The sequence below is a fragment of the Oncorhynchus mykiss genome, chromosome 23, assembly GCF_013265735.2.
Source record: "Oncorhynchus mykiss isolate Arlee chromosome 23, USDA_OmykA_1.1, whole genome shotgun sequence".
Lineage (NCBI taxonomy): Eukaryota > Metazoa > Chordata > Actinopteri > Salmoniformes > Salmonidae > Oncorhynchus > Oncorhynchus mykiss.
The window spans coordinates 20,597,096-20,610,239 of record NC_048587.1 but is presented as its reverse complement, the minus strand read 5'-3'; the positions used below and the strand labels follow the sequence as shown (position 1 = coordinate 20,610,239).

Genomic DNA, 13,144 nt, shown 5'->3' with positions numbered 1-13,144 from the left:
ATGTTGACTGAGATGGTATAGAGGGAATTGTGTGATGTTCACTCACCTGGTATAGAGGGAATTGTGTGATGTTGACTCTCTTGGTATAGAGGGAATTGTGTGATGTTGACTCCCCTGGTATAGAGGGAATTGTGTGATGTTGACTCACCTGGTATAGAGGGAATTGTGTGATGTTGACTCAACTGGTATAGAGGGAATTGTGTGATGTTGACTCTCTTGGTATAGAGGGAATTGTGTGATGTTGACTCTCTTGGTATAGAGAGAATTGTGTGATGTTGACTCTCTTGGTATAGAGGGAATTGTGTGATGTTGACTCTCTTGGTATAGAGGGAATTGTGTGATGTTGACTCTCTTGGTATAGAGGGAATTGTGTGATGTTGACTCCCCTGGTATAAAGGGAATTGTGTGATGTTGACTCACCTGGTATAGAGGGAATTGTGTGACATTGACTCAGATGGTATAGAGGGAATTGTGTGATGTTGACTCACCTGGTATAGAGGGAATTGTGTGATGTTGACTCAGCTGGTATAGAGGGAATTGTGTGATGTTGACTCACCTGGTATAGAGGGAATTGTGTGATGTTGACTTAGCTGGTATAGAGGGAATTGTGTGATGTTGACTCTCTTGGTATAGAGGGAATTGTGTGATGTTGACTCCCCTGGTATAGAGGGAATTGTGTGATGTTGACTCACCTGGTATAGAGGGAATTTTGTGATGTTGACTCAGCTGGTATAGAGGGAATTGTGTGATGTTGACTCTCTTGGTATAGAGGGAATTGTGTGATGTTGACTCAGCTGGTATAGAGGGAATTGTGTGATGTTGACTCACCTGGTATAGAGGGAATTGTGTGATGTTGACTCAGCTGGTATAGAGGGAATTGTGTGATGTTGACTCTCTAGGTATAGAGGGAATTGTGTGATGTTGACTGAGCTGGTATAGAGGGAATTGTGTGATGTTGACTCAGCTGGTATAGAGGGAATTTTGTGATGTTGACTCAGCTGGTATAGAGGGAATTGTGTGATGTTGACTCTCTTGGTATAGAGGGAATTGTGTGATGTTGACTCAGCTGGTATAGAGGGAATTGTGTGATGTTGACTCACCTGGTATAGAGGGAATTGTGTGATGTTGACTCAGCTGGTATAGAGGGAATTGTGTGATGTTGACTCTCTAGGTATAGAGGGAATTGTGTGATGTTGACTGAGCTGGTATAGAGGGAATTGTGTGATGTTGACTCAGCTGGTATAGAGGGAATTGTGTGATGTTGACTCACCTGGTATAGAGGGAATTGTGTGATGTTGACTCACCTGGTATAGAGGGAATTGTGTGATGTTGACTCAGCTGGTATAGAGGGAATTGTGTGATGTTGACTCACCTGGTATAGAGGGAATTGTGTGATGTTGACTCAGCTGGTATAGAGGGAATTGTGTGATGTTGACTCTCTTGGTATAGAGGGAATTGTGTGATGTTGACTCTCTTGGTATAGAGGGAATTGTGTGATGTTGACTCCCCTGGTATAGAGGGAATTGTGTGATGTTGACTCACCTGGTATAGAGGGAATTGTGTGATGTTGACTCAACTGGTATAGAGGGAATTGTGTGATGTTGACTCTCTTGGTATAGAGGGAATTGTGTGATGTTGACTCTCTTGGTATAGAGAGAATTGTGTGATGTTGACTCAACTGGTATAGAGGGAATTGTGTGATGTTGACTCTCTTGGTATAGAGGGAATTGTGTGATGTTGACTCTCTTGGTATAGAGGGAATTGTGTGATGTTGACTGAGATGGTATAGAGGGAATTGTGTGATGTTCACTCACCTGGTATAGAGGGAATTGTGTGATGTTGACTCTCTTGGTATAGAGGGAATTGTGTGATGTTGACTCCCCTGGTATAGAGGGAATTGTGTGATGTTGACTCACCTGGTATAGAGGGAATTGTGTGATGTTGACTCAACTGGTATAGAGGGAATTGTGTGATGTTGACTCTCTTGGTATAGAGGGAATTGTGTGATGTTGACTCTCTTGGTATAGAGAGAATTGTGTGATGTTGACTCTCTTGGTATAGAGGGAATTGTGTGATGTTGACTCTCTTGGTATAGAGGGAATTGTGTGATGTTGACTCTCTTGGTATAGAGGGAATTGTGTGATGTTGACTCCCCTGGTATAAAGGGAATTGTGTGATGTTGACTCACCTGGTATAGAGGGAATTGTGTGACATTGACTCAGATGGTATAGAGGGAATTGTGTGATGTTGACTCACCTGGTATAGAGGGAATTGTGTGATGTTGACTCAGCTGGTATAGAGGGAATTGTGTGATGTTGACTCACCTGGTATAGAGGGAATTGTGTGATGTTGACTTAGCTGGTATAGAGGGAATTGTGTGATGTTGACTCTCTTGGTATAGAGGGAATTGTGTGATGTTGACTCCCCTGGTATAGAGGGAATTGTGTGATGTTGACTCACCTGGTATAGAGGGAATTTTGTGATGTTGACTCAGCTGGTATAGAGGGAATTGTGTGATGTTGACTCTCTTGGTATAGAGGGAATTGTGTGATGTTGACTCTCTTGGTATAGAGGGAATTGTGTGATGTTGACTCCCCTGGTATAAAGGGAATTGTGTGATGTTGACTCACCTGGTATAGAGGGAATTGTGTGATGTTGACTCCCCTGGTATAAAGGGAATTGTGTGATGTTGACTCACCTGGTATAGAGGGAATTGTGTGATGTTGACTCCCCTGGTATAAAGGGAATTGTGTGATGTTGACTCACCTGGAATAGAGGGAAGCTGTCTCTCAGTGACGCTCAAGGCCTCCACTGGTTTCTCGGGTGTCGGGAAGGGCAGAGGCGGGGCCACAGCCTCTTGGTGGGTGATCATTGGCTTGTTGATGGTCTCAGGTTGGCTGGGAAGTTTGGGTAGTTGATTGGGTAGTTTGGGCTTGTAAGAGCCTGTGACAGTGTAGCCCATCCCACCAGGGCATATCTCCTTGAATTTAGCTAAAAATGTTAAAAGAAAAATAAGTATTCTTTACGCAAGAAAAAAAAACACATCAGAAACCACTTCCATCCCAAAAAACAGATCGAAATGTCCACATTAAATATATTTACTTTGCATAATTCATAGCTATATGACTAATTTGATTGATCTTTTATTTGATGTAACTCATATGTAAAGTACAATAAGTTAGGTTAGGTTTTTGTTGAAGCAGATTCACCACGTGTATATAATTCTCTGAGTTCTTTCCGAGCTCCACATACAGTGCATTCGGGAAAGTATTCAGACCCCTTGACTTTTTCCACATTTTGTTACGTTACAGCCTTATTCTAAAATGGATGAAATAAAAAAAAATCTCATCCATCTACACACAAAGTGTGACAAAGTGAAAACAGGTTTATAGACATTTTAGCAAATGTATTACAAATAAAAAAGTATTCAAGCTCAGGTGCATCCTGTTACCATTGATCATCCTTTAATGTTTCTACAGCTTGATTGGAGTCCATCTGTGGTAAATTCACTTGATTGGACATGATTTGGAAAGGCACACACCTGTCTATATAAGGTCCCACAGTTGACAGAGAATGTCATAGCAAAAACTAGGTTGAAAGAATTGTCCGTAGAGCTCCGAGACAGGATTGTGTCGAGGCACAGATCTGGGGAAGACTACCAAAAAATGTCTGCAGCATTGAGGTCCCAAGAACACAGTGGCCTCCATCATTCTTAAATGTATGAAGTTTGGAACCACCAATACACTCACTAGAGCTGGCCACCCAGCCAAACCTAGCAATCGGGGGAGAAGGGCCTTGGTCAGGGAGGTGACCAAGATCCCGATGGTCACTCTGACAAAGCTCCAGTTCCTTTGTGGAGATGGGAGAACTTTCCAGATGGACAACCATCTCTGCAGCATTCCACCAATCAGGCCTTTATGGTAAAATGGCCAGACGGAAGCCATTCCTCAGTAAAAGGCACATGACAGCCCGCTTGGAGTTTGCCAAAAGGCACCTAAAGACTTTCAGACCATGAGAAATAAGATTCTCTGGTCTGATGAAACCAAGATTGAACCCTTTGGCCTGAATGCAAAGCATCGCGCCTGGAGGAAACCGGGCACCATCCCTACGGTGAAGCATGGTGGTGGCAGCATCATGCTGTAGGGATGTTTTTCAGCAGCAGGGACTGGGAGACTAGTCAGGATCGAGGGAAAGATGAACAGACCAAAGTACATAGAGTACATAAAACCTTCTCCAGAGTGCTCAGGACCTCAGACTGGGGCGAAGATTCACCTTCCAAGAGGAAAACGAGCCTAAGCACACAGCCAAGACAACACAAGAGTGGCTTCAGGACAAGTCTCTGAATGTCCTTGAGTGGCCCAGCAAGAACCCAGCCAATTGCAGTTAAAACACTACATTTAACATTGATAGTGAAACAAATATATCAGATCAAACAGTAACTAATCCAGCTACCTTGGTAAACATTCCAACAAACGAAGAAGAACACATTGAAAAGATACCTTAAAAAACGCTGCACTTCACATCAAGGTTAGTCCTGAAATGATTACACCAATCCTATATGTCTACTCAAGTTTATTTCCTGATTATGGAGCACAAGTCTATAATTTACTCTTATCTTCTTATGGCTGCAGGGGCAGTATTGAGTAGCTTGGATAAAAGGTGCCCAGAGGTGCCCAGAGTAAACGGCCTGCTCCTCAGTCTTGTCAGTCTCAGTATTGGATAGAAAACACTCGGAAGTTTCTAAAACTGTTTGAATGATGTCTGTGAGTATAACAGAACTCATATGGCAGCCAAAAACCTGAGAAGAAATCCAAACAGGAAGTAAAAAAATCTGAGGTTGGTCGATTTTCAACTCAGGTCCTATTGAATTCACATTGGGATATGAATGAAGTTGCACTTCCTAGGGCTTCCACTAGATGTCAATCGTCTTTAGAAACTTGAATGAGGCTTCTACTGTGTTGTGGGACTGAATAAGAGCTGAATGAGTCAGGTACTGGCAGAGAGCCATTTCCTGGTCATGCGCATTCCACATGATATCGACTTTGCTCCTCTAGACACAAAGGAATTCTCCGAAGATTCTGAAGATTTATGATAAAAACATCCTAATGATTGATTCTATACTTAGTTTGAAACGTCTCTTCGACCTGTAATATAGTTTTTGTCCGAAGTAATGCACGAGCGTTTGATATGTGTACTTAATGCTAGCTACTTTTGCTATAGATAACGGACATTATCGAACAAATCAAGCATTTATTGTGGAACTGCGATTCCTGGGAGTGCATTCTGATGAAAATCATCAAAGGTAAGGGAATATGTATCATGTAATTTCTGGTTTCTGTTGACTCCAACATGGTGGCTAATTTGATTATTTTTCTGAGCGCCGTTTCAGATTATTGCATGGTTTGCTTTTTCCGTAAAGTTTTTTTGAAATCTGACACAGCGGTTGCATTAAGGAGAGGTATATGTATAATTCCATGTTTATAACTTGTATTATCATCTACATTTATGATGAGTATTTCTGTTGAATCGATGTGGCTAGGCAAAATCCCTGGATGTTTTTGGAACTAGTGAACGCGCCAATGTAAACTCAGATTTTTTAAATATAAATATGAACTTTATCAAACAAAACATACATGTATTGTGTAACATGAAGTCCTATGAGTGTCATCTGATGAAGATCATCAAATGTTAGTGGCTAATTTTATCTCTATTTGTGCTTTTTGTGACTCCTCTCTTTGGCTGGAAAAATGGCTGTGTTTTTCTGTGGCTTGGTGGTGACCTAACATAATCATTTGTGGAGCTTTCGCTGTAAAGCATATTGATATCGGACACTGTGGTGTGATTAACAACAAGATTACCTTTAAAACGGAATAAGATACATGTATGTTTGAGGAATTTTAATTATGAGATTTCTGTTGTTTTGAATTTGGCACCCTGCACTTTCACTGGCTGTTGTCATATCATCCCGTTAACGGGATTGCAGCCCTAAGAAGTTATAACAGCTCTTAATCTTACCCACAGAGATGTTCTCACTTGGGCCCCATTCCAAGATATCATCCTCTAACTCTACCACCCACACTCTCTATAACAACCTGCTGTACCAAACTGCAAACCTGGAGGATCTGGCAACCAAAGGAATCTGGCAACCCAGATTAATTTGACTGGTGTTGTTAATTAGGCAAAACGAGGTAATTTAGTAATGTCTCTCGGAGCCCAGACAGACAATACAGGCACAGACGAAGAAAAGGGTTAGACTTATTCCCAGATAAACTCCCAGGTCTAATGGAATGTTTGGCTCGACGTCATAAATTAAATAAGACAGACCTTTTTGAGTGGAAGTGTGAGGACTCAGCGAACAGCTTCTATCTATTTAGTGTGGCTGTGGTCCACATGATCTGCAAGCGTCTGCTATTGTATCACCAAGGCGAACACTGACCATAATACCCGTACAGGTTGCACTGACAGAGGGGGAGCCGTGGTGGAGTAAGGGGAGACAGTGGGAGTGTGGTGGTGGTGGTGCAGTAAGGGGATACAGTAGGAGTGTGGTGGTGGTGGTGGAGTAAGGGGAGACAGTGGGGGTGTGGTGGTGGTGGTGGAGTAAGGGGAGACAGTGGGAGTGTGGTGGTGGTTGTGGAGTAAGGGGAGACAGTGGGAGTGTGGTGGTGGTGGTGGTGGAGTAAGGGGAGACAGTGGGAGTGTGGTGGTGGTGGTGGTGGAGTAAGGGGAGACAGTGGGAGTGTGGTGGTGGTGGAGTAAGGGGAGACAGTGGGAGTGTGGTGGTGGTGGTGGAGTAAGGGGAGACAGTGGGAGTGTGGTGGTGGTGGGGATTTAACTGCATCTAAAAGCATATATTTGGCAAAGCAGTTAACCACATGCACAGAGAGAGAGAGAGAGAGAGAGTGTCTGTGGGGGGGGGGGGGGTCGGATGAATGAATGCCATTGGTCCCATATTTCCATCTCTCAGTGTGAGATTGGTGGAATAGATGGATGGGTAGAGGTGTAGTCTGTCTGGAGCTCAGAGGTGCCAGCGTTGGGGACCTTACCTGTTCCTGGCAGGGGGCACTTGTCGCAGCGCGGGCCCCAGGCCTTGCCCACACTGCAGCAGCACAGCTGTTTGCTCAGCTGAGCAGGCACCGGGTGCAAACACTGCTTCCCCGAACTGACCAATCGGAAACAAGCCCCTTTCTCCTCGTGGACGGCAGGGGTGTCAGCTGAAGAGGTGCGGCGGAGGGTGGAGGGAGAGGGGCGAGGGGAGGTGCGCCACAGTGGGGGGGAGACACATACATGGGGGAGAGAAGAGAAATAAAGAGAAGAGAAGTAAAGAAGTCCCCCTTCACCGGAATCTCCCCGCCCAACACAGAGTCCAGTAGTCACACATTTATAACAACGACATCAAAAATACCAAGGAAAATGTGAAACATCTCGGCGTAGTTAGCTGCTACCGCTGAGACCTTTCATATCTTCGACGCAGGATTTTTGAGCTATGAAGAAAGTGTTGACTCAACTAAACGCTCAAACACAAAACACACGCGACACATACAACATCGAAAGCTCTTTGGGTGTACACACATTGAGCGCTTCATGCCATGGCTTCATGCACTAGTTAGCAAAGTCAAACGCTGACTCAAATAACAGCATGCAGTAGGGTTGGTTGAGTGTTTCTGAATGGTGCCCATCATGAGGGGTTGAAGCAGCTCAAATCCTGAAGTGGGGGAGCAGGAGTGGAAACTGTGGCACGGCAAGGCACCAACGGAACAAAGACTCTCTAAGGCTTTGACCTCCAAGTAGAGCTAGAGCCATATGATGTTCTTTCAGCATTTCTTCATTTTTCAATTGGTAAGCCGTCCTATCAACGGCAAATCAGTGCTAACACATATGGACCATGACATTCCTTTATTTCTCTCGCACAACAGTCTCCAAAACCCCAAATGTGACTGTGTTGTACTGTTCAGACCAACAGCAGGCATTAATGAGTTAATGGACGAGTTTACAAGACATCATTCCAACAACAGTGAAAGGTAATAGGCTTTTCTTTACCAATTCCTGTACAAAAGGTCACAAAGGCTTGTTCCAAAGTTTTAATTCCTCTAACATTTTCCCCTTCAGGCAGTTTGTGTGGTGCATTGATATTCGTCAAAACAGGCGGAAAGAGTTCTCAGGTTTCCAGTCATTATGTTGACAAAGCTGAGCGTGTGTGTGAGCATGTGTGTGTGAGAGTGTGTGTGAGCGTGTGTGTGAGTGTGTGTTACTGTTGGAAAGGCGGGCTCAAACCACTGAACCACTGTCCCCCCAAACCCTCTACAAAAAATTGTGACGGCGCCTCTGAGTCTCACACTTCACAGCTTGGACACACGGTGGAAATCGTGCATGACAGGCAGCAATCATTTTTGCTCTAGTCTCCACTCACTTCCCAAAACTCCATCCACCCCCCTCCTCCCTCCTTCTTACCACCCACAGTAAAGTTGCCACCAATTAATACCAGTGACTACCAACTCCCTGATATGGCAGCACCACCGTGTTTAACACACTTGAGTCTTTTTGAGTCTCAGTAACGGTCCAGCTAAAAGGGCTATGGCTTGGCTATTGGGTTCAGTTGCTAAAGGCTAAACTAGAGCAGTCCCATGAATAGGCCAGTGAATGACCCAATGTTAGAATCTCTCTCGTTGTCAGATGTTGGGAGGTAGCCCAGTAGAGGGTAGTGGAGATAGAGGGATAGAGAGAGGTGAGATTTCTGGGGTTCTGTTAGATTGCCCTGGATGGCCCTCCCTCCATTCCAAGTCAGTTGCTCTATTTGTGTCCCATCATGTTACCCTATTTTGGAGCTTGATCACGTGTGGTTTGTGAACTTCAAGCAGTCATTATTTTTAACCTTTTGGTCAAGAATTTGTCTAAAATTACAGTCTTGCACCAGTGGAATGTTTGATGACGTGTCAAAATCCCCAAATACAAATTAGTCCGAGATTTTTTAAGTGCTACGCATGGAATGCATTGGTTTATTTTTGTTATACGTTTAGTTGGACACAGGATGTACACGTAAGTAAATGTCAAGTGTCGCTCACAATGGGTACGCGAGTTTTGGTTGGTTACTGTCATGCACACTATAAGCCAATCAACACGCAAAGGCGCAGTACAGGGGAGGGTCAGGCTATATCCTGGTCCTTCATCGACACCAATATGTTTCTCTCCAAATTCCACTCTGCTTTTCAGGTCAGTAGAGAGCCAGAGAAACTCAGTAACTCAACACACACAACGAGGGGAGACGTCTAGACCTGACATTGGGGGTTCAATGACAGGCAACATATGCAGGGGAGGGGGCAGACACAATGGCTGATGTCACTGATGAATTTCAAACGCCTCCTTTTTCCATGTAAGAACAAAACGGTAGCAAGGCTCCTTGCCGTAGCCAGTGATGTTGATGAATGGCCACTCAGGTTTCATTAGCAATGAGATAAATAGAGGGGAACCAGGAATAGAAGAAAAAACAAGAATGACAACGCACACACGCATACACACAAACACACATACACAAACACACACACACACACACACACACACACACACACACACACACACACACACAGTGGTCGGACTGGGAGAGACAACGAGCCGACAGGGAAACACAGATTACATTGGAACAGTGATTAAAAGGCCATCACTGTTCAATCGCTCTCCGACCAAAAACCCAGAGAACGTAGAATCAGGTCAATAGGATTTTAATCCCCCCTCCCTCCCTCCCTCCCTCCCTCCCTCCCTCCCTCCCTCCCTCCCTCCCTCCCTCCCTCCCTCCATCCATCCATCCATCCCTCCTTCCGTCCCTCCCTCTTTCAGTAGAGAGAAATGAGATCTGCTGTGTTTTCAAATGCTGTGCCTTGTGTTCCATGCTCTAGGGGGAATCTGATTAATTTGATAAACACCATGCTTTTCATCCATGCATTTTCATCTGTTCCCACATTCGTATGCATTTCATCAAAACGCAGCCTTTGCAGTACGATTTGCGGCATTCACAACATTCTTAGACTGCAACCCAGACTGTATGGGCTGAATTAATACAAATTCAAAGAAATGTATGGGAAATGTATGTCACACCCAAAAATGGCACTGAGAGAGAGAGAGAGGGAGGGAGAGAGGGAGGGAGAGAGAGAGAGAGAGAGAGAGAGAGAGGGAGAGGGAGAGGGAGAGGGAGAGAGAGAGGGAGAGGGAGAGAGACAGAGAGAGAGAGAGACAGAGAGAGAGAGACAGAGAGAGAGAGAGAGAGGACTTACGGATACAGGTGGAGAGGGTGGGGTCAGGGATGAAGCCGGCCTTACAGCTGCACCTGTAGCTACCCATGGTGTTCAGACAGTCTCCGTTGGGACACACGCCCTGCAGCTGGCACTCATTAAGATCTGCAACAGAACAACAAGGAGAGGAACAAAGTAATGCACTGTTGATATACATATTAGTGTTTATTACACAGTACAGAAAGGAACATGAACTGAATGTGCATAGAATGGAGTTGTGTGCAAAACACAGCCTGTATGCCTGACACATATTACCATCATTTTATTTGTTTCCGTGCATGAGTTTGTATAATAGCTCACAACAACCACATTCATATCATAACCCTGGTGTAGCCGCATAACCCTGGTGTAGCCACATAACCCTGGTGTAGCCGCATAACCCCGGTGTAGCCGCATAACCCTGGTGTAGCCCATTAACCCTGGTGTAGCCGCATTACCCTGGTGTAGCCGCATAACCCTGGTGTAGCCGCATAACCCTGGTGTAGCCCATTAACCCTGGTGTAGCCGCATAACCCTGGGGTAGCCGCATAACCCTGGTGTAGCCCATTAACCCGGGTGTAGCCCATTAACCCTGGTGTAGCCCATCAACCCTGGTGTAGCCGCATAACCCTGGTGTAGCCCATTAACCCTGGTGTAGCCGCATAACCCTGGTGTAGCCACATAACCCTGGTGTAGCCGCATAACCCTGGTGTAGCCGCATAACCCTGGTGTAGCCGCATAACCCTGGTGTAGCCCATTAACCCTGGTGTAGCCCATTAACCCTGGTGTAGCCGCATAACCCTGGTGTTGCCCATTAACCCTGGTGTAGCCCATTAACCCTGGTGTAGCCCATTAACCCTGGTGTAGCCGCATAACCCTGGTGTAGCCGCATAACCCTGGTGTAGCCGCATAACCCTGGTGTAGCCACTACATAACTGTTCTGGTCCAAGGCAGCCCTGTAGTTTTAGGTAATTTATGTGGAGTTGAAGAGACAGTTTCAGGTCTTAGGCATGAATCCTGGTTATGTAGTAACCTCACAGAAGAGCAGGTTCATTTCCTTAGTTCAAGGTCTGGGTTATGAGGCTGGCTGTGGGACTAACAGCTTTATGCTTTATGTCCTCAGGGGTTCATTGGCTCATTGCAGCTGGGCTGTGTCAGCCAGTCACTAGAGAAGGGTTTCTCAAACCCGGTCCTCGGGACCCCAAGACGTGCACGTTTTAGTTTTTGCCCTAGCACTACACAGCTGATTCAAATAATCAACTAATCCTCAAGCTTTGATCATTTGAATCAGATGTGTAGGGTTAGGGCAAAAAAACTAAACATGCAGCCTTTGGGTCCCGGGGACCGGGTTTGAGAAACCCTGCTTGTTCATGAAGCAACAGCAGGGTAGACATAATATGTCCGGCTGGAAGAAGGTCAACAGAATGCTCTCCCCCATATTCTTCCTCCTAACAGGAGACAGGGAGCCTTTGTATCCCCTTCCAACTCAGCTGCCTCTTAGCTGTTTACATATACCTGGCTCATTTCTTCTGGCATCCAGTTTACAAGTGCAGTTTGTTATTGAGAGGGCTAAATACGAAGCATGTGTCTGAGTTATGTATCGAAAGGAGAGCTTTGTTTTCCCTCTAATTCTGCTCCACAGGACACATATTTTCACTTTCTGTTTGCAAAGTGAAAAGCAGAAGCAGTACAGGAGCATCATGTACACAGAGAGTGTGCTAGACGCCTGACACTAAGTGGATGGTGTCATGACAAGAACAGCATCACATCACCGTGTGGCACTCTAACACCAGCCGGCAGCATGTTGATATCCTTCCATGTAAGTCATGAATATTTCAGCGGCTACATCACGCCCAGGTCCATAACACAGGAGGCTCTGTCAAACTGTCAAAGAACCACTAATCAGGGGCAGAGACGTCACTTCCCAGTGACGTTTCCCCTGGGGTGGGTGAATGAGGGTGTTGCTTCCTGCCCTACAGGATAGATGATCAAAATCCCCCTTTTTTTTCTCGGGCAGATCTCAAGAGGAGAAAGATGTTTGCGTTAACATTCTTTTCTATGACACCCTCTGTCGGGAATATCAATGAATGGCAATTATCATCTTACGGGACGCGGCGTGTCCTCAAACACGTCTCCACTGGTGGTTTCACAGTTTCAACACCTGCACCGCTCCTCTGAGCCGTGCCCACCTGCGCTGTCAATCACCGCACTGACAGAATAATTACCCACAAGGCAATAAAACGGCCCAGCGGTGAGCCGAGTGGAGGAGAGATGAATGGACTATTTCTGGCCCCTTGGGGCCCCACAGAGAGCAGCCAATTGCCTCTGATGACACACGGAGAAATGTGTCATGCTAGGTTGAGGAGAAGCATAGGAGCACAGCTACCATTGGAAATGAGACCCTGGTCACAATGGGTTCTCCTGGTTAAATAAAGTTGAATAAATCACTGCTCCCTCATCACCTTAATCACTTTGTACTCAAATCCTCTGCCTGGGCTGGAACCAGAGCATGTGAGCAGAGTGAAGCAAGTTGCATACCGCTCTGGCGCTTCATGTCCTTTCCAACCGCTCCGTGCTCACAGAAAAATAATGCCACTCCAAATTCGCTCCATTAATTAAAATCAATTTAACCAACACCCATCTATTCTTGTGACTACCTGGACCTACCATTTGGTTTTGAAGTATTGAAACCAAACCATTTGGATTTGAATGAAAAGTATTTGAATATAGCCTACAAAGAAATACATTGTGAAGCATTTGCGAGTGCGACACAGTAGACTGGCTGGGACATAAAGCGCTCAGCATTTAAACAACATTTTGTTGTGTTAAATCATAATAGTTTATAAATTGCGCATATAGGCTGTGACTTATTTAGAATGAAATTA

At 45.2% G+C, this 13,144-nt stretch overlaps 1 protein-coding gene across 5 annotated transcripts in view; it reads right to left on the bottom strand.

The window, feature by feature from the left end:
• LOC110502431 (latent-transforming growth factor beta-binding protein 1) overlaps nt 1–13,144 on the bottom strand; it is a 144,047-nt gene that overhangs the window by 52,618 nt on the left and 78,285 nt on the right. For 4 of the 5 annotated variants that reach the window (XM_036959792.1, XM_036959791.1, XM_036959796.1 and 1 more), the window contains exons 10-12: nt 10,263–10,385; nt 7,044–7,211; nt 2,767–2,991 (exon numbers count right to left, since the gene is read on the bottom strand). In XM_036959792.1, coding sequence (XP_036815687.1) covers nt 2,767–2,991; nt 7,044–7,211; nt 10,263–10,385 — 516 coding nt within the window. The remainder of the gene's footprint in view (nt 1–2,766; nt 2,992–7,043; nt 7,212–10,262; nt 10,386–13,144) is intronic. The other variant, XM_036959795.1, reaches the window with a different exon arrangement.